This window comes from Equus asinus, chromosome 13 (genome assembly GCF_041296235.1).
Source record: "Equus asinus isolate D_3611 breed Donkey chromosome 13, EquAss-T2T_v2, whole genome shotgun sequence".
Lineage (NCBI taxonomy): Eukaryota > Metazoa > Chordata > Mammalia > Perissodactyla > Equidae > Equus > Equus asinus.
The window spans coordinates 43,093,694-43,119,983 of record NC_091802.1 but is presented as its reverse complement, the minus strand read 5'-3'; the positions used below and the strand labels follow the sequence as shown (position 1 = coordinate 43,119,983).

General features: G+C 56.5%; 2 protein-coding genes across 14 annotated transcripts; one reads left to right on the top strand and one right to left on the bottom strand.

Moving 5' to 3' along the window:
* Positions 1-2,144: 2,144 nt before the first annotated feature.
* SLC25A39 (solute carrier family 25 member 39) lies at positions 2,145-15,713 on the top strand. 8 transcript variants are annotated; one of them, XM_070483347.1, is made up of 14 exons: positions 2,145-2,330; positions 10,594-11,054; positions 11,136-11,248; positions 12,358-12,457; positions 12,589-12,648; positions 12,771-12,815; positions 13,091-13,200; positions 13,542-13,609; positions 13,758-13,882; positions 14,065-14,238; positions 14,578-14,687; positions 14,909-14,990; positions 15,068-15,148; positions 15,237-15,713. In XM_070483347.1, the coding sequence occupies exons 4-14, from the start codon at positions 12,373-12,375 to the stop codon at positions 15,350-15,352; spliced, it is 1,056 nt and encodes a 351-aa protein (XP_070339448.1). In that variant the 5' UTR covers positions 2,145-2,330; positions 10,594-11,054; positions 11,136-11,248; positions 12,358-12,372; the 3' UTR covers positions 15,353-15,713. The 8 variants fall into 8 exon arrangements, with proteins under 8 accessions (XP_070339448.1, XP_044600879.2, XP_044600881.2 ...); XM_044744944.2 differs by lacking the exon at positions 2,145-2,330 and having other exon boundaries at positions 10,246-11,054; positions 13,067-13,200; XM_044744946.2 differs by lacking the exons at positions 2,145-2,330; positions 10,594-11,054; positions 11,136-11,248 and adding an exon at positions 11,306-11,466.
* Positions 15,714-16,380: 667 nt separating this feature from the next.
* On the bottom strand, positions 16,381-25,966 carry RUNDC3A (RUN domain containing 3A). Of its 6 annotated transcripts, none has more exons than XM_014849363.3 (11): positions 25,609-25,966; positions 21,743-21,858; positions 21,211-21,359; positions 20,948-21,033; positions 19,915-20,004; positions 19,732-19,812; positions 19,397-19,562; positions 19,147-19,304; positions 18,213-18,350; positions 18,023-18,129; positions 16,381-16,988 (listed from the first exon to the last, which is right to left on the bottom strand). In XM_014849363.3, the coding sequence occupies exons 1-11, from the start codon at positions 25,713-25,715 to the stop codon at positions 16,846-16,848; spliced, it is 1,341 nt and encodes a 446-aa protein (XP_014704849.1). In that variant the 5' UTR covers positions 25,716-25,966; the 3' UTR covers positions 16,381-16,845. The 6 variants fall into 6 exon arrangements, with proteins under 6 accessions (XP_014704849.1, XP_014704845.1, XP_014704848.1 ...); XM_014849359.3 differs by having other exon boundaries at positions 21,211-21,347; positions 25,609-25,964; XM_014849362.3 differs by having other exon boundaries at positions 16,381-17,594; positions 21,211-21,344; positions 25,609-25,964.
* Positions 25,967-26,290: the final 324 nt, after the last annotated feature.

Genomic DNA, 26,290 nt, shown 5'->3' with positions numbered 1-26,290 from the left:
CATGGGATCTCTTTTCATTTATTTATCCATTTCTTCTTGACCGTTGCCAAGCATTCCACGCTATAGATGTTACACAGTTTACTTAACCAGTCTCATTTAAAGGACTTTGATGTGTTTCCAATTTTTTGCAGTTACAAATAATTATACAATGAATATTTGTGAACATGTCTCTGAGTGTACTTGTGGGAGTTAAATTCCTAAAAGTAACATTGCTGGGTAAAGGGTATGCACATTTGAAATGTTAACGCTGAATTGCCTTAAAATTTTCCTAGTTTACACGCCCAGTCACAGTATTTGGGAAACTTATTTCCCATACACTCACCAACATTGGATATGCCAATTAAAAATTTTTTTGCCTATCTAATGACAGAAGATATTTCATGGCTGTTTCATCTGCATTTCCTTGATCTCTAGGAAAGCTGAGCATTTTTGCCTATGCTTATTTTGCATGTGTATCTCTTCTGTGAATTGCCTATTTTATCCGTCTTAATCAGGGTTCTTCAGAGAAACAGGACCAATTGATGTGTATATAGAAAGAGATTATTAAAAAGAATTGAGTCACGGGATTATTTAAGCTGGCAAATTCAAAATCTACAGTGTGGGCCAGCAGGCTGGAGACTCAGGAGAGCTGGTGGTGCAGATAAAGTCTAAAGGTGGTTGCTGGAGAATTGGCTCTTGCTTGGAGAGGCAAGTCTGTTTATTCTATTCAGGCGTTCAACTGATTGAATAAGGCCCACCCACATTATGGAGAGCAATTTGCTTTAGCCAAAATTCACTGATTTAAATGTTAATCTCATCCAAAAACACCCACCAAGTTGACACATAAAACTAGCCATCACATTATCCTTTGTTCATTTTTCTACAGTGTTTGTCTTTTTCTTGTTGAATGGTAAGAGCTTTCTGTATATTCTGGATATTACATATGGTGCCGACATCTCCTCCCAATCTGTCACTTGTCTTTTATCTTCATGTATGGTATCTTTTGTGGTCAGAAGCTGTGTTGTTATGTCATCGGAAATCTAGCAATCAATTTTTTCCTTTGTGGCTTCTGCCTTTCCCCTGCCCCCCTCCTTGCTTAAGAAGTTATCAATATGTTCTTCCTGCTTAATTTCTATTCCTGCTGCAGCTCCAGCTGGACTGGGCCTCAGATACAGGCTTGTGCTGGATTGAGGCACCACAAGTGACAGGAGGTCCCACTGGGGAGTCTGGCATGGAGAGGCCCCTGGATATGTCCCTCTGGCTGACAGGTTTCTCCATGTCGGCCCCAGGGCTGCTTTCAGAGGTGATGGTCTGGATAAAGGGATGGGCAGCTCCCTTCTCGCTCCCTCCTTCCACTTGTCTCAGCCTCTCCCTGTTTCTTCCAATCCCCCCATCAGGGTTTTCTTCATTCAGAGTTACTGTTCTGCCCGGCAGAAGAGTCACAGCTGCCCCAGGGCAGAGGCCTTCTCCCCACAGGATCTTGCATTGCCAGGTGAAACATAGGATGTCCGGTTAAATTTGAATTTCAGATTAAAAATGAATTTTTTTTTTTAGTATAAGTATGTCCCATGCAATGTCTGAGACATACTTATACTTGGAAGTTTTTCATTGTTTATCTGAAATTCAAATTTAACTGAGAATATTGTATTTTTATTTGCTAAATCTGGCTGCCCTGAAGACTGAGGTTGGAGCGAGGGCACAGAAGCAGCCTCCGCCTCACGCATACCTACTCCTTCCGCTTCCTGCCTGAGTCACCTTGGAGTGAGCCAAGTTCCTTCAATTGTTGCCCCAGTTCCTGAAGCGCCTGCCCTCTCATCAGGCACCTGACCCTGAGCCTGTGTCTCGTGGGGCTCCAGGCCGGCTGGGTGGCTGTGGGGGAGGGGAGTGGGGAATAGGCCGGTGCCCAGGCCAGAGGCTGTGGCAGGATATCCTGCAACAGAGGTACTGGACCAAGTCAGGAGACCTGGGTTCCTGTGCCAGTTGAGGCCAGGAACTTGCCCAGTGTCGGTGGGCAGGTTACTTCCCCTGCTGTTGCTTTTCAATCAATTTCTATTTTTAACAAAGTGTAACATGCAAATAAGTTTTAGTCAAATTATAACACAAAGCAACACCCTTGTCCTCTCTTTTCCTACCCCAGATGTCCATTTTCAGACCCTTTCACAGTTTCTTCTGTGAGCTTCCTTGCATTTCTACATTAATGTGCATATGTGAGTTCTCCATTCGCCTTTGGCCTTGATGTGCTCATCTGGGCAGCAGGAGAGCAGCGCCCTGCTCCCTGGCAGTGGGGAGCCCCAGAGTGTACAGTGAGCTGCCGCTGCTCCACCTGGCCACAGAACCACTTCTCTGTGCAGGTAGAGTGATGCTGAATGGTGTCTTTACATCAGCTGTGGGGTGCAGGACGCAGGGTGGTGGTGGAGGAGAGAGGGGGGGAGAATGGGAAAGGGGGAGTGAGGTAGTAGAAGCTTAGGAGGGGAGCCGAGGGCTTGGCTGTGCAGAGGCCCTGGCTGGAGTGGCCTTCAGGGATCCTCTGGCCTGGAGTTCTCGGCCCCAGCTGCCCTGTTGGAATCACCCAGGGAGATTTTGCAGCTGCAGACGGCCTGACGTGCAGGTCTGAGAACCCCTCATCTAGCTCAACCCCCTTTTTTTTTTTTTGCTGGTAAAGATTCACCCTGGGCTAATATCTGTTGCCAATCTTCCTCTCTCTCTCTTTTTTTTTCTCTCCCCTAAGTCTCAGTACATAGTTGTGTATTCTAGTTGTAAGTCCTTCTAGTTCTTCTGTGTGAGCCCCTGCCACAGCATGGCTACTGGCAGACGGGTGGTGTGGTTCCGTGCCTGGGAACCAAACCTGGCTGCCAAAGCGGAGCATGCTGAACTTAACCGCTAGGCCGTCAGGGCTGGCTCTCGGCCTGCTTTTTATGCAGTGAGGAACCTGGCGCTCAGCAAGGACCTCCTCTCCGGTCACTTTTCCTCTTACAAAGGAGCTGTGCAACTTGACTTAACCTCTCTGCCTCTGCATCCTGGTCTGTCTGTTGGGGAAACAATGAGCCTCTTACCTCCATGGAATGAGGTCATGCCTGAGCAGCCCTCAGCACAGGGGCTGAGCCAGGTACAGGCTCAGTTAAGAAAGCTGCCACCGTTGTGGCGAGTCCTCCCCTTGGGCCCTCCCAGTGCCCCCCAACCACCATCCTTCGCTTGAGAGATTGCCCACCTGGCTGTTGGCCCACCTCACCCTCTCCTCCCTAGTGCTGGCCCACAGGTCTCTCCTCCCAGAAACCCAGCTGGATCCCCCAAGTGGCTGCACCCCATCCTGTCCTGCTGGCCCAGTGTCCAGAACTCTGTCCACCTGGGGCAGTTTGCACCCAGTCCATTTCAGACTCCTGTGCAGGGCACCCCTCCGACTGAAACCATCAGCTTCCCTCGGCCAGACAAGGGCAGCGGTGGCAGAAGACTCAATCCCTGAGCGATGCTGTAGGGGTAGGGGAGACGCCAGGAGGGGTGGCCCTGCTTGACTTCTCTCCCTCCATCCAGATGTGGGAGGAGCCAGGATCTGCCTCCTACAGGAGAAGCAGGAAACATTCACAGTTAAGTTTCAGTTTCTTATATTCTGAGAGCAGTGAGGTGATCTGGAGAAGAACTTCCTGGTGGGGGCAAGGACTGACCCCAGCGAGTCTCCAGGAAGCCAGAGTGGCCTCTGGGACAGGCAGGTGGCAGCTACCAGAGGATAGAAGTCAGCTTTTCCCAGAGACCTGGGCAATGGGCTGGGATCCGGGCAGCGGGACCTCATCGTTGCCTGCTGACCTCAAATGCCAACTCTGCCAAGCTGGGTGACTTGGGCTTATTTCTTTGACCCTAAATGCCTTCATCTGTGAAACGGAGTAATTGTAATTACCCACCAGGGCATTTGGGAGGATTGAATGTGCTAACAACTGTAAAGTGCCAGGCCGGACGGAGTTGTTCCTCAAGAAACTGTCCTTTTCTTCTCCATCGCTCCTATGTTTGAAAGAATTTTGAGAACCAAAAACTAAGGAATTCATCTTCCTATTAAACTTTGAAAAATCAATGATATAAAATCTGACCCTATTATAGTGAAAAAAAATCCAGCCAAACCCAAGACAGGGGCTCGGGCCCTGAAACCCTTGCCAAGCTCCTCTGGGCTGTGGGCCCTATGCTCACATCTGAGGACACCCTGTCCATTCCCCGGAAGGCTTGGGGGGTGCTGGACGCCGTTGGTGGTCCGCCCTGTGTCACGCCTCCCCATGGGGACAGGAAATACCCTCCCCCACCCTGTGCCTTTTTCTGCTTGAGAATCCCCTGGGGGCAGCTGTGCCCTGAGTCGTTGCTGCCCTGCTGATGGACCCCAGGAGTCAGGGCCCAGCTTTTGTCACGGCCAGCACGTGGACAGGTTGCGTTGTGGAAATGAAACGACAGCTTCGGTTGTGGGCACTGTTGATTCTGGGAGGATGATGAGCTTAGAGAGCTGGGGGTGGGGGGAGTGGAGAGAAGAACCAGGAGGCGTTTGGCATGCCTGCTCCTCCCGCATCCCTGAGTTCTTATAGCAACGCTGCAGAGTGTTATCTCCACTCCCAGAGGTGAGACAGTAAGGAGCTTAGCCAGGGTCACCCGGCTACTAAGTGGTGGTGCCAGTGTCTGAGCCCACATCGGTCAGACCCCAGAGCTTTTGCCCGCAACACCAGGCTCCACTGGATGCTGAGAGCAGCTCAGCCCGATCCTCCCTCCCAGCCCTTCCAGCCCGCCTGAGCTCCCCTGGCCCTTCTCCAGGGAGGCCCCCTGGGGGTCAGGAGATGCCTGCCCCAAGTCACTTGGACAGGTCACCTAACTCCTCTGAGATTCAGTTTCCTCCTCTGTAAAATGGGTTCACAGTAACCCCCATGTGCCCTCTACACAGTCACATGAGGTTCAAATGGGGTGATGGATGTGAAGAGACCTTGTAAACTGGCACATTAAAAATGGGAGGGACCTCAGAGGGGCTCCTCTTGTTAATCTGATGATCTGTCTCTGAAGCACTGGGCCAGGGCCTAGGTGAGGAAACCACCCTCCCCAGACAGCTCAGAAAGGTCAGGCCCGAGTCATCTCCAGGAGCCGGAGGAAGAGCAGAGAGGAGGCAGCTGCAAGGAGGGCGGCAAGAAGGGAAGGACCTGCCCCCGGGGCACCCTCTCCTGTCACAGGCTTCCTTCACCCAGTTCATCTGTTTTAGTTTAAACCTCTCCACAGTCCCACGACGGAAGCAGGGCCAGGACGATTAATCTTTCCATTTTAAAGATGAAGAAACTGAGGCCCAGAAAAGAGACAAGTTCCCTCAACAAGTTAGCGGAGAAATCCGTACTCAGATGCACTTCAGGGGACTTTAATTCAATCTCCTATGTTAGGATGGTCGCTGGTAGAGTTGATTTTGGTGTTTTAAAAGGTGAGTCCTGTTAATGATTATTGAGATTTGAATTGGGCCAGGTTCTGTACTAAGCTCTCCTTTAATCTTTAACACAACCTTGAGAGGTAGGTACAATTATTCTCCCGTCTCACAATGAAAGAAGTAAGACGCAGAGAGGTTAAGCAACTTCACTGAGGTCATGCAGTGGGGAAAGGCTGAAGTCGGAAAGTGAATCCGGGTCTGGCCAGAGGGTGTGTTTGTAACCATCACAATATTCCTTCCGTGTAAGTTACTGTGACATCCTGGCCCCCCATCTCAGCACTTCCTGTCATCCCAGCCTGCTCTGCCCTCCCTTGGCCATCATCATGGGTTAATCTGCATCAACGTTCCCTGACCCCCAGGTTGTCCCTTTTTCTAGGACATCTCAGGCCCTCTCTACCACATGACCTGTTTTAATGCCCTCACAGATGTCCTCGCTGTCTGCAATCGTCTTAGTTATTTCCTTGCTTGTTTGTATCTCCTGAACTAGAACACATGAGCAGGGACCTTACGTGGCTTGTCCCCTGCTGTATCCCAGGACCTACAACAGTATTTCGGGCACAACGAACACTCAAAAATTTTAAAAAAGAGAGAGAGAAAGGCTCAATAAATCCCCCCAAAAAAAGAAAAAAAAGAAAGAAAGAGCGAGACACACACACAAGCCAGGCCTTCCGTCCAGGCCCGGCTAGGACAGCTCCTCCGCCGTTTGGGTCACTGAGACCCGGGCTCAGCCCTGGCGTGGCCATGCTGGTCTGGTGGCCGACATACTCCAAGCACCCTTGGTCACACCAAAAAGCAGAACTTGCAGCCCCCGGAAGGCAATGACACCACTTGGGACCAGACGGTGCTTGGTGAGCTCGTGGGCCTTTCTGAGGTTCTCAACAGAAACAGATCCAAAGTCTGCTTTTGGTGACTTTGTATCTTTTGTAACTCTCCTTTAATAAATTTTCAGAAACGAAATTCATAGATAATATAATTTTCCTATGCACAATGTTTTTAGAAATTTGTATAAAGTTCAAACTATAATATAGAGGAAAATAAGAGGAAAGTAATTTATAATAAAAATAGTACATGTTTCCGTATGTGAGAGCTCAGGCTCGACTCCACGACAGAGCAGAAGGGCGCGGATGCACGCGAATCACTGGTGACGGAGAACCGTAAATGCAGACGCCACCCACGCTAAGTGTGGTGTCAGCAACTCAGCTTGCACCAGCCAGGCGGCCACCAAGAGGAGATTTTCTGAAACGGTGAATGATCCCTGGTAAAGTTCTAACGGAGACAAAGCCAAATTTTCCTAGGATTACATGGTAGTTTTATTCCTGGAAAATACCATATATTTTAAAACCATTCAAAAAAAATGTGGGTGAAATAGAGCTGGCTTCCAGGTCAGATAGTTATGAACAGGTTTCTTATGTATGTGGTTATCCAGAAAGACAGAGGAAAGTTGATAGACATACAGGACAATTCCTTGTTGTGTCAGACTGTCCTACACTTTGAGCATCAAATGCCAGGGCCCCAATCTCGTGACAACCACAAATGGCCTCATAAATTTCCAAAATGTCCCCTAGAGAGCGCTAGCGCTCCGGTCGAGAACAGCTGCCCCGCACATTCTCCATCGACCGGCTTTTTAACTGAACTCTGTCTTTGAGATTGTTCTACAGCGCGATGTGGCTCTGCATCCCTTTCAGGCTGCGTGGTGCTCGTCATATGGAGTTCGTCATATGGAGGGACTGTCATGCAATTCCCTTTTGATGGCATTCTGAAGGCCAAGTTAGTGTGTCATTTTGCAGGTGCAAACCGATCAGAGGAGGATTTCTTAGAAGTAGGCTGGTTGGGTCACAGGGTTTCAGCATTCAGAATTTTGATAGTTATGGCCCCAAACTGCCTTCCACGGAGGTAGATTAATCCACATGCCCCCAGCAGAGCAGGAGAAAGCCTGTCCCCAGAGCTCTGCGAATCAGGCTGGAGGGGCGTGAGGAGGCAATTCTGGAAGGTCTTAGCCAGGATCCTTCCCCTCTGGGGGCCACCTCTTCAGACCACACCCAGGTTGCCCCCAGGAAGCCTTGGGTGTCCAGAAACTCACCAACCCACCTTCTCAGGCCCTGGGGAGGGTCCAGAGGCTTTTGCCCAGGTGGGCTGATCCTGGCTATTACATTTATTTTTTAACCTTCACAAAAAGACAGCTTCATTGCTTTCTGATTCTGTAAGTAACGCATACGTATTTCAGAGAACAAAATCCCTTTCCCCACCAACTTTTTATTTTGAAAACTTTAAAAACTTTAGAAAAAATGGCAAGAAGAGTACAGTGAGCACCCATGTAACTTCCTTTGAGTCAGCAGTTGCTCACATTTCACTACATTGACTTTATCTATTTCTACTGAACCATTTGAGACTAAGTTACAGACATTCACCCCTAAACACTTCAGCGTGCATTTCCTAAGAACAAGAACATTCTCCTACAAAACCACAGCATGGTTATCACACTCAAGAAATTAACATGGATAAAGTAATAACTAATTACGGGCAGCCCTAATTCGGTTTTCTCCAGTTGTCCCAGTAAAATCCTCTATAGCCCCCCTCCCCTCCCCGCCCTCGGGGTCCAATCAAAGACCTGACTTGGCCTTTAGCTTTGGGCCAGCAGTTTGGGTTTCTTCTCTGCGCTCAGTGGTCTTGCACCCCTGGGTCCTACCTCCAGGAAGGCAGCTCTAGGTGGGGACAGTGCTGGCCCTGAACTCACAGGTGCTGGTGGGGTGCACAGGAGGGACCTGAGCCCTACTTCAGCCCCATAAATGTCTTCCTAGGCCCTGAGGGTGCAGGCTGGAGGGGACATTGCCCCCGTCCCAGGGCTTGCCCTGGAAGAATTCAGCCTCATAATAAACTACCTTCTGTTTATGCCGCTCCCCCGGTGCCAGGCAAGGACTTGTCCGTCAGTCTCCATGACACCCCTGGTGGCTGGTACTATTTTCTCCACTTTTACAGTTGAAAGGAGGAGTTTCTGTCTTTCCATCTGATGAGGACGGAAACATGAGGCCACAGGGGGCCACATGCTGCCTCTGGAGTGACCAGTGGGTCTGTGGTCCGTGTGAACTTCAGCTGAGTCAGCCAGGACAGTGGCCGCCTCCTCCTCAGGCCTCCAGGCAGCTCCTCTGGGCAGGCGCATCCAGCCGGGGCTCCAGAGCTTCATGGGCATCTCAGGGTCTGGCTCCACCTGCAGCCGCCATGATCATCCTTGCGAGCTGCCCCTGCCAGCTTCGCAGTGCCTCGTTGCTGCAGATCACCCCTCTCGTCCACCCAGACAGCTGCCACTACACTGGGCTGTGGTCATGCCAGAGAGGCCCCCAGGGTTTTAAGCCTCAAAGCATTCACATGTGCAGGAAGGCCCATGATCCACTCAGTTCCGGGTCCCTGACAGGGGCCACATAACCATTTGTCAACTCTTCACGTGGCTTTCACAGATGCGACTTTTGCTAAGAGTCTGTAAGCAAGGCAGGACAGGTGACATCGTCCTTATTTTCAGATAAGGAAATGGAGGTGTAGCGACAAATCTGCAAGGCATCTTATTGCAAGAAGAAAACCAGAAATAGAGTGCAAGCCCCTCATTCTACTGTGGGGGAAACTGAGGCTCAGAGGTCCCCAGGTTTGATTCCTGGCTGTGCTGCTTTGTAGCTGTGTGATCTTGGGTCTGGGGAGGAAGGGGTAAGGAGTTATTACTATCTATGTCTGCAGCAAGAGACAGAGGTAGGACTAGAATCTGGTTGCTCAAAAGGCCCTTTCCAGAACGTTCTGTGCCACAGGTCCTGGGGGGCAATCAATAATAGTAATAATAGTAATAGTCATTGAGTGCTTGCCGCATGTCAGACAGGGTCTAAGCACTTTGCAGCTGTTAAGTCATTACACCCTCACACAATTGCTGTGAGTAGGTGCATTATTATTACCATCAGCTCATTTCATAAATGGGGAAACTAAGGCTTAGAGGCATGAAGATCCTTGCTAGAGGTCCCACAGCTGCTGCTGGAGGCAGCCGGATGGAGCCAGGGCCCTACCTCCCAGGCCTCTGATCTCCAGGCCGGTAAGAGTGCTGCCCCGCACGCTGTGTTTCTTGGAGTTGTTGGGGCCTGAGGCCTGAAGAGAGGAAACCTTGGCAGCTGAGCGGGTCACCCCAGGGAGCAGAACACCCGGTTGAGAACAGGGTGGGGTGGGAGCTTCTCTGGACTCAGGCAGGTCGGGGGTTGAATTCTGGCTCTTCCGTTTGAGTGATCTTGGTGCAACTTGACCTCTGGGGCCTCCGTTTTCTCACTTGTAAAATGGGAGATTGCGTGGGAGAAGTGTGGGTTCTACTCCGCGCTAGGAGTCATTACACACAAGGAACTCAGTTTCCTCCTCTGTAAAATGGGGAGGGTAATCTCTTGGCTGTTGGCTGTGAAGTCGTTCGGCAAACCATAACTTTGAGGCTTTAAAGAACCTTAATAGAGGCTGGGTTCTCTCCTTAACTTATAAAAACCAGTTTATAAAATGACTTTGTGTCATTTCAGACTTCAGCTTGGTATGGGAAGGGAATGCAAAGGGCGCCTTCTCTCGGGCCCTTAAACCAAGGGGTCAAAGATTGCACTCCCTCCGCCCCCAAATTCGGGCTTTTCCAGCGGTGGCGAGCCGCAAAGCCCTTTCTCAGGGAAAGCTGATGGTTGGCCCCTTGGCATCCACGTGCTAACCCGGCGTGCGCCGGCTGGCGGGGCGGCTCCCAGCCCGGCCGCGACCATTCCGGGCGTGAGGGGCGGGGAGGCTGGTGATGTTAAAGCCACGGCCTACCCTTCTTAAAGGCGCAGGCTCGCACCCTGTGGTCCTTTTTTCCGTGTTAGGACAAAAAGTCAAGACAGCACGAAAGTTTTAAAGGCGAGGTAGGTGGTGTGGTCTGGGTACGAGACTGGCCCGGGAAGAGCTGTGTCTCCTTGAGAAGCGGGATCAGAGACGTCAGCGCAGGATTTAAGCCCACCTGTACCGGGGAGGCAGCCCGGTGCAGGCGAGAAGTACCTGGCCGGTTCGAATTCTGGGTTCTTAACTTCGAGCCTCAGTTTCATTTTCTGTAAAATGGGGTCAATAATAATCTACTTCTAAAAGCTTTGAGACTAAGAAGAAATAACAATGTGAGCATAACCAACACGAAAATGTCGGTCCCCTTCTCCCCTACTCAGTCCTCCCACTGAGCGAAGGAGGAATCCGAGGGCTAGAGCGGTATAGTAAGTCGCCCAAGGTCACGCAGCAGCGGTGGGACGGAGCCCACGTGGAGCCCGATTGGACCTGGGTCTCCCGACTCCCGGGCCAGCCTTTTCTCTCCATCCAGCCTGCCTAGCCGGGTTACCGCTCATCTAACTCCACTGCCCACACCCGCACGGTACCCTGCAATTTGTCACGTGGTTTTGGAGCTGCGCGTCAAGCTGACTATCCGCAAAATGGGGGTGATGCTAATTCCTGTTTGATACGGTCGCCACGAACGAAGTTGTGAAACCTGAACAAGGAGCCCGGCGGGTTAGTGTTTGCCATCACTATCTGATCGTCCCGCGGCCCAGGAAGAGCTGATCCAAACCCCCGCCGCCACGCAGACGAGGACACTGAGGAAGAGGTCGAGACTGCGTTACCCGCGCTGGTCTGCAAAGTTAGTGGGAGCGCCGGGACGCCGGGGAGCTGGGGGGGGGGCGTTGTGACAGCACGCTGTCAAATGCGGTGCTGTCGCTAGCTCACGCGCCACGCGGAGACCAGCGACCTCGGCGCACAAGCCCGGCGGGGCACCGGCAGCGCGAGTTCGGGGCGGACGGCCGGTTGAGGCGCGGGGCGGTCCGGAAGGAGGCGGTGAGTGGGCGGGGCCGGCGTCACTCCGGGCTTGCGGCCGGTCGGCCCGCGGGGGGCGGGGCCTCGCGGCGCGGTCCCGGGGGCGGGGCGGCCTCGGCAGCCTGCGGAGTCGGCCTCGCTGCGAGGCGGGCGCGCGCGGACCCTGCACCGGCCGCGGAGCCGCTATGGGCCCGCCCGGCCCCGGGCACCGGGCTGCGCCAGCGCCGGCCTAGAGCCAGGTGGGCGGGGCGGGGCCGCGGCTGGGCGCCCGGCTGGGGGCGGAGGCCGGAGTCGGGTCTCTGGGGCTCCCGGGCCGGGGCTGGGCTAGGGGCCCCGGGTCACGGGCCGTCGGGCCCACCTAGTCGGCCTCACCGGGCGCCCGGTGCGCGCGGGGCGGAGCAGGGAGGGTCGCCGAACGGCGAGGGGAGATCCTGCCTCACCGTCCCTTCTTCCCGCCCTCTCGGCCGAGCCCTCGGCCTGTATTTTGGTGAGAGAGCAGGGAGACGGTCCTTCCCGTCCAGGCCCGGGGCCTGGGGCCTGGCGCCTCCGGCCTCGGGAGGAGGGATGCGGGGCGGGCCGGGACCCCAGCCTGCCGTCCCGAGAACGCCGACCGACCCTTTGCCGCCATCTGCTTTCTTTACGCGTCTCCCTCCCTGCCCGGCCCCCTCTCTCCCCGCCCGGTGAGTGGGGCTCGTTGTGCCCTCCTCGGGGCTGCTGCCGGAGTGGGGGGCGCAGGCGGCGGCTTAGACGTTTGATCTTTGGGCCCCCGGGGCCAAACCGGGCGCCTGCCCTGAGGAGGTTCCTAGTGAGCCTGTGTGGCGCGGGTGAGGGGAGGCAGCGGGCCGTTACTGCCCGTTCATCGATGGGCGACCACCCCAGCTTCCCTCCTAACTGCTCCCGGGGTGGTCTCGGGAGGGCACCGCCCCTCTCTGAGCCTCCGTTTCCCCGTTGGCAAAGCGGAGCCGACAGTAGCCGCTTTGAAAGGTTGTGAGGATCGCTTAGCTCAGACTCGGTGAGTGGATGGGGTGAGGGTCGGTCAAGTCCCAGAGTGTCCCCGCCCCATTTGTCGCCGGCCCGCCGACTCCCGTTGTGTGAGTTGTCGTTCCAGTTGACTGAGGTTTGTTTTTCAGAATTGAAGCTACAAAATGGCTGACCAGGACCCGGGGGGCATTAGCCCCCTCCAGCAAATGGTGGCCTCAGGCGCTGGGGCTGTGGTCACCTCTCTCTTCAGTAAGAACTGGGGAGGTGGGGCGGGGGCAGCTGGGGACTGGGGCAGACCAGAGATCGAAGGTGACTTGGTTCTGGAGGAGGGGTTGGCTGGGGTCCTGGAAGGAGCCATCAGACCTGCCCTCCTCCCCCAGTGACACCCCTGGATGTGGTGAAGGTCCGCCTGCAGTCCCAGCGCCCCTCGGTGGCCAGCGGTAAGTGCCGGACCCTGGAGCCAGTAGGGGGTGGTTCCTGGGCAAAACAACGGTCTCCCAGAGGTGGGGTCCCTGGGGCAGGGGGGGGCTTTCCTGACCTGAGGGGCTGCCTTGTATTTTAGAGCTGATTCCTCCCTCCAGACTCTGGAGCCTCTCCTTCGCCAAATGTGAGTGCCCCAAGCCCCAGGGACCCTGGGAGGGTCCGGGGAAGGGAGTGTCCCAGTCTTGCCAGAGCACCTGTGGGCCCCACAGCCACCGACTAGCACACACCTTCAGGTCATAGCAGCTGGCTCTTTGTCCTGCACAAGAATGTCTACCCAGGGACCCCAGCCTCTGCTGGCCCTCCAGGGATGGGAGCTCACCTGTTCCCTGCAAAGTTCCGGGGCCTTGTCATACTAACGCTCCTCCCCTTTCCCAGTGCCCTCCTCTCTCCAATCTACAGGGAAGTGTCTCCTGTACTGCAATGGTGTTCTGGAGCCCCTGTACCTGTGCCCAAATGGTACCCGCTGTACCACCTGGTTTCAGGACCCCACTCGCTTCACTGGCACCATGGTGAGCAGCAGCTGTGCCTTCAGCTGAGTCTGTAGGCACTCCTGAGGGATTCAGATTAGCTGGGCAGCCGACCCAGGGAAGAATGGGTGGTAACAAACCTGTAAGGGTGGTCATTTCTGTTTGCGAAGGGTTTCCCTGAGGAGGTGGTGCTTTTATGAGGTTCTGAAGGGTGAATAGGAGTCCACCTGAAGCAAAATGTAGAATTGCTTTTGTGGAGGCTTCAGGGGCTGCTGCTTCTCGGCAGGACCCAGGGCTGTGGGCAGAGGTGATGGCATCAGCCTAGGGTCCAGCCTTGTTCACGTTCATCTTTTCTCCCCCTGGGCCCGTATCTGTTTGGCCAGGATGCTTTTGTGAAGATTGTGAGACACGAGGGCATCAGGACCCTGTGGAGCGGCCTCCCAGCCACTCTGTGAGTACCCCAGTCTTGCATATTGTCTTCCCCCAGTACCCCGCTGATCCCTTGCTGCCCTGTTGGCTGGCTGGGAGGGGGGGATGTGGAGGCCTGGGAGGTTCGGCAATCTTTGGGAGTCCTAGCTAACCTCTGTTCATACTCTCAGGGTGATGACTGTCCCAGCCACTGCAATCTACTTCACTGCCTATGACCAACTCAAGGCCTTCCTTTGTGGTCAAGCCCTGACCTCTGACCTCTACGCACCCATGGTGGCTGGCGCACTGGCCCGCTGTGAGCATGGCATTCGGCCCTTGATCTCTCTCTGACCCCACCTGTGCCTGAGCCCAGCTGGGAGCTGGCTGCCAGCTCCAACCTCTGCCAGCTTAGGGGTGGGGGGAGTCTTGGGCCCCCATACCCTGGGGTGGGTTGCCATTGGGACCTGTGAGCTGACCCCTCCCCACTGTTCCCCTCAGTGGGCACCGTAACTATCATCAGTCCCCTGGAGCTGGTACGAACAAAGTTGCAGGCTCAGCATGTCTCATACCGGGAGCTGGGTGCCTGTGTCCAAGCTGCTGTGGCTCAGGGCGGCTGGCGCTCACTGTGGCTTGGCTGGGGTCCCACTGCCCTTCGTGATGTGCCCTTCTCAGGTAAGCACCAGAGGTGCAGGGAGTGGGGTAAGGGAGCCCTTGGATGACACACAAGAGGTCTGTAGCCAAGTCCCACCCTTGCTACTGGTGATGTTAAAGTCAGTTAACTTCTCTGAGCCTTGACTATCTCGTCAGTGAAACGGGTCCAGCCGGCAGGGTATTCACCTAGGTTTTCAGGAGATAAGTCCTGCAGAGGACCTGTTAGAGAAACTGTTAGAGAGCAGGCAGGCCTCATTACTGGAAGGAAGTGGTTGTGCTGTAGGTCAGTGGAAGATGGGAGGTCTGGGGACCACCCACTGCCCTCTCCATCTCTAATGAGTGTACTCCTGTGCCCCCAAGCCCTGTACTGGTTCAACTATGAGCTGGTGAAGAGCTGGCTGAGTGGATCCAGGTCAAAAGATCAGACATCTGTGGGCGTCAGCTTTGTGGCTGGCGGCATCTCAGGGACGGTGAGTTGACCAGGTTGAGGGTGAGGCTAGCAGAGGTGTCCTTGGGGGCCTGAGGGTTGTTGGAAATGCTCCAGAGAAGAGTCCTCGCATTGTGTTGCACGGGCTGACTGTCAAGGAGCACCCCCCCACCAAGTGAAGCTGTAGCTGAGGCTGGCAGACTCTAGCTGGACCTGAGGGACGGGGGTCGTGGAGTGGAGACAGCCCTCTCCCCACCCTACCAGGTGGCCGCTATCCTGACTCTGCCCTTTGACGTGGTGAAGACTCAGCGCCAGGTTGCACTGGGAGCGGTGGAGGCTGTGAGAGGTGAGGGGCCTGGCTGGTGGGGGGGCGGGCAGGGGTCCAAGTGGGATCTTACGGGGGGCCATGTCTTGCCTTTGCAGTGACACCCCCTCACGCAGACTCCACCTGGCTGCTGCTGCGGAAGATCTGTGCGGAGTCAGGCACCAGGGGACTCTTTGCAGGTGAGTGTCTGTGTGTGTCCGTGCCCTGGCGGGCTTGGGGCCTCCTGGAACCCTGACCCCTGACCCCAGCCTCCCCCTCCCACTGCAGGCTTCCTCCCGAGGATCATCAAGGCCGCTCCTTCCTGTGCTATCATGATCAGCACTTACGAGTTTGGCAAAAGCTTCTGCCAGAGGCTCAACCGGGACCAGCCTCTGGGCTCTTGAAAAGGACGGGGTGGCCCTCATCTCTTCCATGGGTGGGGGCGGGGCAGGAGACTGAGTCAAGTGCCTTGTCCTCAGCACTGAGGAGAGGGGCCTCATTTCCCTTCCCCAGGGGTAGGAGGCTGCCCCTCTGGGCCCACCCAGGCCCCCCTCATTCCTGCTGCTCCTCATTCACAAGCCCCAAGAATCATCACTTTTCCACCCCCCTAAATTCAAGACCAAATCTGCTAACTGCCCCTCCCCATGTCCCTTTGTATTTGCTGTAGCTGGGCCTGCCCCCAGGAGCCACAAAACCCTGGGCCTGGCATAGTCTGCATCCGCCCCTGTTAATTCCTTGAGTCTAAAAATGATGAACTTCTCTCCAGTGCCTGTGACTGCGGGGGTGCAGGGGTGGCTGGGAAAAGCAAGACTTGGTGAGTGAGTTGCAGAGGAGGCCTGGGAGGGGCCTTGATGTTGGCTTTGGCTGCCCAGGTGGCACCCATGTGGAGGACCCCCTCCAACTTAGAGCCGGGTCAGCGTGAGGACAGAGTTGAGGGGGCGACAGGCAGCATCCCAGTAGTGCTGGGACCAGGGCGGAGGATGGTGAGGCCTCTCCCCAAGGGCACACTTGAGGGACAGCAGAGGGAGGGAGGGTTGCCTCACTGCTAGGCCTTGGCGTAACGGAGGGCTTTCCAACTTTATGCCAAAGCTGAATTGCCCAGGACGATGGAAGGAAAACAGGGCCCTGCCCAGGCTTGCCTCCATCCTGCCCCCAACATGTCCAGGGTCTTCTCTGCCTGAACTTAAGCAAGTTATTAAAGAGTATCAGGTGGAAGGGACACTTAGGTGTCTTGGTCCTGGGCAGACCTAATATTTAGGAGACTTCACGTAAAAGCTGCCCACTCCCTGGTTCTGATCCATTTGCCTCCCCCGGGTGCACACAGGTTCTGTCTGGTCCAGCATCACTTGGTTATGATCCTGGCACTGGCTCCACCGCATTTTGCCAGCCTCAGGACAGGGCCCTGTCCCAGCCCCCCACAGACAAGGCTGCCCTCAGTCCTCTGGTTTTTATTTGCCTGGTCCCCTCAGAGCCCCCACCCTGGGGGCTGAGGAAGGAGTGACTCCAGGGGACACACGGGGACAGACAAGAGAGGAATGGGAGGTGAGGGTGCCAAGGCTGGGCCACCAGCTCCTGAGGACAGTGGGGGAGATGAGCGAAGGAGAGTCCAGTACAAAGCCAGTAGGTGTCAGGGTGACCAGAAGAGTGGAACAGGCTTCCCCATGTGCTCCCCGAGACCTCGGTGCCCTGCTTCCTGGACCAGGTGGCTTCCTTTTGCAGCCCCAGCCTCCTTGGGCAGGAAGCTACCATAGGAAGAAGCAACGGGGGTCTTTCCCGAGAGAACCCTGGCTGGGTGGGCAGCGTTCTCTGGAAGGGTGGCCTGGGTTGAGGGACTCTGAGGAAAGGCAACAGGTGTCTGTGCCCCAGCAGGTGGGGCTGGCACTGCCCACGCTGCTCCTCAACTGGGGCTCAGTGCCGGGCTGCCTTCGGGACTGTCGCTCACCAGGCACTCGTTGGATTTGAAGCTCGCCAGGGACTTGCAGCTGGGGATGGAGGCCAGAGAGCCGCAGAGGCCCAGCATGGAGGGCGTGGGGTCCTTCCCTGGGGAGAGAGGGCGGGTGAGGCCAGGCCAACCTGCCTGCATGTGTGTGAGTTGGGGGGGTGGTGCACAGGCGCAGGCAGGGAAGGGGCACCCTCAGGTCACCCCCAGGTGACTTTCCTCATTTCTGGAGCATTTGCCATTTTCAGTTTAACCTTGATAAGCATCTGCCCCTATCATGCACGGTGCTGGGGACACTGTATTGTAATCGTCAGCTTATGTCTCTGTCTCCCCTGAGGTTCATCCTCTCTCTTTGTCCATTTATTAAACACACGGTGAGCACTTGTTCCGTTCCAGGAACTGGGGATACAGAGAACGGACGAGACACGGTCCCTGCCCTCACGGAGCTCACAGTCTGGTGGGGAGACAGACACACGGACAGTCACAAACACAGTGTGGTGGGGTTACACGTCCATAGCCTGCCTCGTCTCAAAGAAGATCTAGGGTCATCCAGGACTGGATTTTAGAAAGAAAAGACAGGAAGGCCAAGCACTGGGAAAACTAGGGTGGGAAGCCCCAGCGAAGCCAGGGGGAGGGCAACACAAAATGCATGCGGTGAAGTCCTGGACATTCGCTTGAAGGGAGCCTCTAATTTGGCTCTGAGCTTCCTGGCAGCCAAAGAAAAGGGGGAAACAAAGGTCAGGCGAGCGGTTAATAGAGTGCATGAGAAAAAAGCAAATTAGTTAGGCGAAGAACTCCCCAAGAATTCATGAGCCCCTTAAGGATGTCATGATACCAAAAAGCCATTAGCCCTCACCATATGCCACACCTGTGATTATTTTAATCAACATCCCCATCTGCAGATGAGAAGGGCTCAGCAAGGCCAAGTGATTGACCGAGCTCGCGTAACCAGAGGGGGCGCAGCTGGGATTCTCACAGGGTCTGCCCGACACCCCAAACCAAGCTCTTAATTGCTGTGCTAAGCTCTCTGAAGGGCTGAGACAATGAGGGGATTGGTCAGGGCCTGACTAGAGGCCCCAAGGCCTGGCCTCAGCCCTTCCTAGTGGGGTGCTGGGTGCTGGATTGGAGGGCTCACCGATAGGGCCCCAGGGCTCCTCATCCCGCTTGCCCTCTCCCAGGCGCTGGGAATCCGAGCTCAGACTGGCTTCAGCTGACAGGGGCTCCGTACTCATGAAACTGTGTCTGTGGCAGAGCAGAGAGCTGGTGTAGGGGTGGAGGTCCCCCCCAGTGCCCCTCTTCCCCTGCTGAGCCTAGCTTGGGCTTACCTCCGGTAAAGCTTGGGGTTGTTGGCACCCTCGGCCCCACTGAGCGTTCCCAGTGATGGCCATTGGTTGACCAGGGCCGTGGTGAGCTCCTTCGAACCATGGGCCAGGGGAGCGTGGTCACCGGGGATCAGACCTGTCCTGGGATGGGGAGGGGGGGTCAGGCCTGGCTGGGAGAGGAAGCAGAAGTGGGGAAGAGGGGCACAGCAAGGGGTTGAGGGAGGGGTTAGGAATGAAACCTGAGTAGCAGAAATGGGGACAGAATGTGGAGGATCAGTGGGGCAGACCCTGGGAGTCAGTGGAGGGTACTGGGGGTCAGAGGGGTGATGGGTTGGTGCACTCATGTTGAGGGTTAGATGCAATAATGGGGTGTTGTAGGAGTCAGGGTGTTGGAGTCGGGGGAGAATACGCAGGAAACTTGCAGGGTAATGGGGTGTCTTGGGGGATCATGCTGGGAGGTCATAGGATGATGGAGTTTAGGGGGAGCTTTTGGAGGGATGGGTAGGGGTGAGGTCAGGGGTCATCATGAGTGATGACAGTCAGTGGGCCTATGTTGCAGATCAGAAGGATGTTGAACAGATGGAATAATGCACTCATGTTGAAGGTCATTGAGTAACATTACAGGTCTTTGCGAGTAATGTTGGGGTCTCTTGGATAATGTCCGATGGCCATTCTAGCTGATGTCGGGTGATTGAGGGTGAAGTGGGGAGCTGGTGGGGGGGTCACTGGATCTTAGCTGAGAATAATGTTAGAAGGTCACTGGGGCATATTGGGGTGGAAGTGACCGGATCAGTGGTTTGATGCTGGCTGCTGCTTGAGACGGATGCCAGTATCATGAAAGGTGATGTTACAGTCAGTGGGGGCGATGGTGGGGGTCCCCTGGGGTGCTGTGGTCGGAGTGGCCGGGGTCAGGGGTCAGGGCGGCGGCGGCGCTCACAGCTGCTCCTGCAGCTCCAGGATCACGCCTTCCAGCTCCCGCTTCTCGCGCTGGTTCTGCGCCGCCGCCTCCTCCAGCTGCAGCTGCAGCCGCCGGTTCTCCGCCTCCAGGTCCTTCAGTTGCGACTCGCGCAGACGCACCAGCTCCTCCAGGTAGCCCTGCGGGGCGCCGGCTCAGACCGGGCGGCGGGAGGAGGGGGCCCGGCGGCCGCCCCACCCCGCGCCCGCGCCCCGCCACCCTCGCCGCGCACCTTCTGCGCGTAGACGATACGGAACTTCTGTTCCATCTTGTGCCACTTGCTGTACCAGCTGTCCTCGTCGGTGACGAGCGGCAGGTACGGGTGCTCAGGAGAGTTGTCCTCGCTTGTGCTGCTCTCGGCGCTGTGCCGCTCCTCTTCGTCCGTCAGGTAGTCGTAGCTGGGGGAGAGAGAGCAGTGGGCACCGCCGGGCCTGCCCCCCGGCGGGCCCCACACCAACCCCCTTGGGCAGGGGGACCAGGAGGCCCGGCCAGCCTGCCTCCCTCCCGCCATCCCCGCCCCACAGGGCGGTGGTCTGTCCGCACCCACCGCAACAATGGGCTGCTCACCTCTGGGTGAACTTTAGGTAGGGCGTGTAGTCGATGACCACGGGGGTCTTCCCGTCCAGCACTTCGCCCTTTAGGCAGAAGCTGGCGGCAGAGGAACCACAGGGTTAAGGCCGGTCTAAGAATTGTGGACATTAGCGGAGAAACAGCCCTCCCCGCACCGCGCCACCACCACCCAGATGTCACCTGAAGTCTATGGCGCTCAGTCCGATCAGCATCCCTGTAAGGACCGTGGCTTCCTCCCGCAGCATGATGGCTCCCGAGTCGTAGAAACGCCTGTGGGGAGCGGGCGACGGATGGTACAGCCTCTTCCCAGGGAGCCCCCAGGAGCCAGGACCTCTCTGGTTGGCTTACAACAAACCTTTCCTAGAGGGAGGAGGGAACTCTTTCCTGGTCACCCCTCAGCTGTGGAGCTTGTCTCCCCCTCAGACTGGGGCCCAGTGGGGACCCCGCCTGTATCCCCCACCTATTAGAACACATGCCCCTGAGAACAGACTCTTTTCCATCCTCTGAACTACCCCTGCCTGCCAAGTACTGGGTCACCCAGATCCTTAAAATCAGGAAACGAGTTCTAATCATTAGTGCTTGGCATACAGTAGGTGCTCAAAAATATGGTGATGTGAACTCTGCAATGTGAGGACAGACTAGAGATGGGATGCAGGAGAACATCAGGTGGGTGTGACCCCTGGTGGGGGAGGCACAGTGTACTTAGCTTCAAACACGCCGTCCCCCTCTGGCACGTCCTGTCTGTGACCTGCTGCCAGGACCCAATCTGTCTGCAAACCCTGAGTACAGGGACTGAAGCTCTGCATGCTAAGACTCTAGTCGTGGGTAGCAAGTGCAGACTGCCACCATTGTTGGGGGAGGAGATAGGGCAGTGTGTTGTAGGTCATGGAACAAGGCCAACAAGAAAAACGATACATAGTTGAGGCTTGTCCAGAGGTGTGTCTAAGGATAGAATTGTGTATGAGACCAGTGCTGGGGAGTGACGGGGGATAATGACTTTGACTTGGAAGAGATAGTTGTGGTGCTAAAGGTATGTTCCAGGACTGCAGGTCAGGCTGACTGGTGGACAGTCTAGGGAGGGAAACTAGCCATGCATGCTGGGAGTTGTAGTCCAGGTACTGAAGGTTGCTAGGGGAACCTAAGGATGAAGTGTGTTTAGGCAATGAACATTCTCACTGGGACCTGTGGTCCAAGCTAATTGAGAGGGTCTGACCTGGTGGTCCGGGTGTCCCGCAGGGCTGTGGTGATGTATTCCGACATGCGCTTCTCCATCAGTGCCACCCGGATCCATGCCCGGCCCTGGAAAGTACACTCACTTTTACTTGCTGCCTTGAAGGGACCATGTGTGCACCATTGGGTCTGGACCTCCCGCGGCCTTTCTCCCCAGTGCCTGTGAGCAGGGGTGAGGACCAAGGAGCATGCAGTATCCAGAGCAGGGAGAAGCTGCCCTGGCCCTGCCCGTTGCAGGCCCCTCACCTTGGCTCGGGCTGTGCTGATGTTCTCCATGTTCTCGATGCTGCTCACGCAGTTGTTGGGCACTTTGCTGCAGGCCAGCCGGATATAGTCCCAGAAGCCCCGCTGCCCGTCTGAGCTGAACCAGCTCACCGGACCTGCTGGGGCACAGGCTGAGCCAGGGCAGGGAGGGGGCTCAGCAAGACCAGGGAGTTTGGAGAGGGTCCGTGTAACGGGGCACACACACGCGTAAGTATATGCAGCCATGCATGCACACAGTGCCTACCCCGAATGCGTGTACACACACATGTATGTACCCAAAGGGCACGCCAGCATGTAACTGCAGGACCATTGATAGGGCTTGTGGCCACCCACTATGTTATACTCAGAAGACCTCCTCCCCCTTCCCATCTCTGTGTGTCAGCTTCTGTGCATGGCCCAGAACTGAGGCCAGAGTCAATGACGGGATTCAGAACCCCATCAGAGAGGGGTGGCTGGAAGCTAAAGGCTGGGAGTTGGTGGAGCTGGGCCCTAGGGGACAGGAACCTGGGCCCACCTTTGAAACGGTGGCTGAGGATCTGCTCTAAGATGGCTGCAAAATTTACAAACTCCTCAGATGAGTCATCGATGGGCTCTGCTGTGTACTTCTCCAGCAGTGTTTTCACCGAGAACCTGGGGGTGGGGAGGGAAAAGGGGCAGTAGGGTGTCAGGTGAGAAGCCAGGGTGATGGTGGAGGAGGAAGGCATCAGGCAAAGAGAGGGAGCGAAGGGCAGAGAGGAGGTCATGACGAGCACGATGTGGTGGGGAGGCAGAAGGAGAGAGGGTGGGAGACAGGTGAGAACGTAGTGACTGTGGAGGTGCTGTGACACGGGAGTGATAGGGTGGCAGGTGGGAGACTGATTGACAAAGTGGGTGACAGGAGAAGTGATAGCCAGAGAAAAGAAGCTTCAGGAACAAGGTATGAGAGGGGATAAAACAATAGGTAGAAAGATGAAGCACTTAGAGCTGGGGGCTGTCCCAGAGCCCCTTCCTCTTTGCCCACCCTTCCAAGTTGCATTCTCTGTGTGTGTGGGTTGGGGGTCAGGAAGGAGTTAGAAGCCAGTTTATGCCCCTGTCCTGAGCTGTCTTCTGTTCTTGCTGGAACAACTTTCAGTCCCTTCTGGGGGGGGGTCACCTGTGCCAGGGCATGTGAATTGGCACCGAGCACATGGAACGTGGGCATGCATGGGTGGCCAGGTGGGCTCTCAGCACCCGGATGCCCCCTTCCCCCTTTCCCTTCCTAGCTTGGCTACCCACACACCAGCTGCCCAGAACCAGGCACTGCGGAGCTGGGCGGGGGGAGGCGCAGGATGTGGGGCTGACACACACACTGGGTGGGAGGGGGCATTGGCAGCAGATCTCTGGGAGGGGGCTTGGAGCCCAGACACCTGGCTTCTCAGAAGCAGCCGAGGGAAGCCAATGGGGCTGAGACGAGCCCAGCAGCTCCCGTCCCTCTCTCTAGTCCTGCTGGAAGCTTGGCTCCCTCTGCAGTCCCTACCCTTGCAATCTCCACCTGCCATTGCTGCAGTGGGGTGAGGCAGGGGTGAGGACACAGCTCCCAACATCCCATTATTGCCCTATTGTCAGCAGGGGTGGAGTGTCTAGGGATAGGGGACTACTTGGAACTGTCCCTTTTTCCCTAAGTTTATCAAGCCCTGTAATGTGCTGAGCACACTACTTTGCGTGCATCATCTATTGCATCTTACAATAGCCCTGGGAGGTAGGTCCTCTTATTGTCACCATCATCCCCATCTTACAGGTAAGGTAACTGAGGGTCCAAGAGTCATTGACTGATCTCTTCAGAGTCACACAGCTTGTGAGGAGTCAAGTAGGTATGTCTGACTCCAAAGTTCTTGCTTTTTCTGCTACATCTAGTGGCCTCCTGGTGGCTGTCACGATTACCAAGGCCCCGAGGAGCCTCTGCCTCCTCTGTCCTCTGTCCTCCACTCTGCAGGCTCCAGCCCTCCAGCACTGGCCTCTGAGGCTCTCAGGCCAGGGGCACAGCTGAGCCCCTGGAGCTCCCTCCCTTCCCTTTGGGCTTAGAGTTGGTCTGGGCTGAGATCAGAGCCAGGTCAGCATTGGGGTTGCCCTGGGAGGAGGAAGCCTGGTGGACTCAAATCCTGCTTCCTTGTGGCGCCCGCTTGGCCTTGGACATATTTAATCTCTCTGAGGCCCATTTCCAGGTGCAAACAGGAATACTAGTACCTGCCTCATTAAATTTTGGTCCAGAGCCCAGGAAGGACTGAGAGAAGGTGAGTGTGTATGGGCCACCAGGCAGCGGTGCTGAGGGGCTGGGCATTAATGGGAAGGTCGGCCCTGCCAGAAGGAGCCTGTGTTTAGGGCATCATCTGGGCTTCATTAAGAAGCCTGCCCGCCACCCCCATGATTTCTTCTGGTCATCTGGGTCAGACCTCAGTGGGGGCCTGGGGCTGGTTTCAGGATGGCCGCCATCTGCCATCAGTCCTCAGGGATGCTGCAGAGCTGGTCATCGCCCCCGGGAGCCCCATGGCGTGCTCCCTGTTAGGAGGTACACTGGCTGCTGCAGGTTACCATGGAGACAGGGAGGCCAGGGCCCAGGGGAGCCCTCAGCCTGCTAAAGGAAAGTGTTCTGGGAGCTGAAGGCAAACCACGTGACAGTGATGAGGCGCAGGGGCCTGAGGGGCTTCAAAGCTCTCGTCACGCCCCCATCACCCGCTAAAGCTCTATCCTCGAACCCCAGTTCTAAGCCCACCTCCAACCCACCAGAACCTCTGTTCTCCAGCCTAGGCCAAGGGGGGATCGCCCCTTCCCCACACACTCAAGAGGCCCAGCTGTCCTGGCAGGCAAGAGAAAGAAGAGGAACCCAGGAGGTCAAGAGAGAGGAGAAGGACAGGAAGGGTGTCATCAGGACGGGGCCATTTTCATGTGCCGGGCACTGGACTAGGCTCCTACATGGATTATGTCATTACCATTCCTGGTGTGGCTGTTACATACCCCATCTACAATGGGGATGATGAGGCACCCAAGGCCCAGAGTGGTTAGGAGACTTCCCCAAGGCTGCACAGCTAATAACTGATGAAGTAATAGCTTGAACCTACGACTATCTGGCCCCAAAGGCAGAAATCTTTGTTTTACACCACACTAGCAGGGTTGGGGGGTGAGGGTGGAGTTTGGGCTGGGCCATTGCTGCATTCATTTCTTCTATAACATTCCAGGCTTTTTTTTTTTCTTTTTTCTTTTTACAGAGATTCGATGTGCACAGCACTGTGGTGGGCACTCAGATCATAATGGTGTGAGACAGACAGACTATGGTTGGGAGTGCCCCCAGGAACCTGGGAGGGGCTAGAGGAGCCAGGAGCCAGGGTGTCAGGTGGGCCCTGATTCCTGGGGGAAGCAGCAGGGCCAAGGCCTGTGTGCAGGCAGGTGGGACTGGCAGGGGAAGCCAGTCGAGCCCTGCACTGGGGACACCAGCCCTCAGAGGTGGTATGCAGGGCTGGGGAGGTTGCAGGTGGAGAAGGCAGCTGGCATGGGGATCCCAGAGGGAGAGATGAGTGCAGGTGGGGGCTGAGGGAGAATGAGCAACGGGCCATTCCTGGCTTCGGGGCGGGGCAGGGAGGGTGAGTCACTGCAGGACTGAAGTGGGAAAGTTCACTTCCTGGGCCCCAAGAAAGCAGGTGAATCCTCCCAACACTGCGACAGCCCCACCCTCAGGGACCGATGGCCCTGTCCTCCCAATCTCCTCCCCTTGAGTCCAGGAGACCCAGGCTTCTGCGGTCAAGTCCTCAGTCCTTCCCACGCGGGGTCAGCGCCCCTCATCCTTCACTGGATGGATTCAGGGGCTTTGCCCACATGCCCAGTTGACCCTGCCACAGGCTGCGGCTGCCCAGAGATGGAGGAGGACACCATCCCTGCGCCAGGATTTGAGCATTGGAAAATCTCCCAGGAAAGCCCCACCTCAGAGAGGCCAGGCTGACAGGAGTGGGAGTGAGGGTATGCTTTGGAGGGCGTTCATTCCCCTCCTTCATCAGTTCTCCTCTGCCCGCCCGCCTCTGCCCACCCTGCCCCCAGCAAGGGAGCCAGCCGTCTCCACCCCCTCCCCCTCAGGCCCAATGTCACTTCCTGGTTCTCACAGGAAGCTGCAGTGCCAATTAAACACCCCTCACCCCCCAGGCCCCAGGCTGGGCATAGGCCTGGCTTGGCCTAGAAGGATAGGGACGAAATCTCCAAACTCTCTCCCGGTCTGGGCCTGAGAGGGACAGTGGATGCGCTCCTCTTAACCCTGTGCTTCCTCCCTTTTCTCCGCGGCTGCCGGGCATCCTCCCGCCGGCACGCTCAGTCCAGGTTTCCGCAACCCTGCCTGACGCCTCTCCGACCACCCCGCCCCCGCCCGCCAGCGGAGCCCACCTGCACACGGTGATCAGGTTCCGACGCTCCACAGCCACATTGCGGGAAGACGCTTTCTTGGAGGACAGCCCCAGAGCCATGGTGGTCTGGACAAAGCTCGCTTCCATCCAGATGCGCGGACACTGCTGCCGCCGCCAGCTGCCCCCGACCCCGACCGGCGCTCCGGCCCCCGCGCCGGATCACGGCTGAGCCCTCTGACCGCCGGGGCCCCTGGATCCCTCCACGGCCATCCCCCTGCCGCTGCACCCGATGCCCGGCCCCCTGGCTCCCTCCCCCGGCTGCGATTCCGGAGCAAAACAAGGCCGGGGAGGGAGCTCTCCAAGGTGCTGAGCCGGGGCCCGTCACCCCCCTCCCCCAGTCGCCCGCCCCCCTCGACCGGTGACGTCAGGGCCCTCGGGCCCCGCCCCCCTGCAGGCCGGGGACCAATCCGCAGAGGGTGCAGGATTTTAGGGGGATGGGGAGAGGGCCGAGGCCCCAGGGAGGGCAGAGGGGGTCCCTGGAAGAGGCATCGATTGGAAGGAGGAAGAGGGGGCATCTGGTCTGTCCACCCCACACTCAAGGCCCGGAGCCCTCGCCTCGCGTCTCTGATCTCCGACGCCTCTCCTCCCTTGTTTCTGACCTGTGATCCATGGTGTCTCTCCGATTTCTCCCGCGCTGCTTGGGGAATGGAGGTCCTCACCTC

What these genes read in the sequence shown, in the direction of transcription:
- RUNDC3A (XM_014849363.3), bottom strand. Translation starts at nt 25,715, where the DNA reads ATGGAAGCGAGCTTTGTCCAGACCACCATGGCTCTGGGGCTGTCCTCC. An exon ending in CCTCAGCCACCGTTTCAAAG is followed by an intron (nt 21,360 to 21,742) that starts GTGGGCCCAGGT and finishes GCCCTGGCTCAG; the next exon opens with CCTGTGCCCCAGCAGGTCCG. An exon ending in CGGGACACCCGGACCACCAG is followed by an intron (nt 20,005 to 20,947) that starts GTCAGACCCTCT and finishes CGCTCCCCACAG; the next exon opens with GCGTTTCTACGACTCGGGAG.
- SLC25A39 (XM_044744944.2), top strand. Translation starts at nt 12,373, where the DNA reads ATGGCTGACCAGGACCCGGGGGGCATTAGCCCCCTCCAGCAAATGGTG. An exon ending in AGCGGCCTCCCAGCCACTCT is followed by an intron (nt 13,610 to 13,757) that starts GTGAGTACCCCA and finishes TCATACTCTCAG; the next exon opens with GGTGATGACTGTCCCAGCCA. An exon ending in GGCTGGCGCACTGGCCCGCT is followed by an intron (nt 13,883 to 14,064) that starts GTGAGCATGGCA and finishes TGTTCCCCTCAG; the next exon opens with TGGGCACCGTAACTATCATC.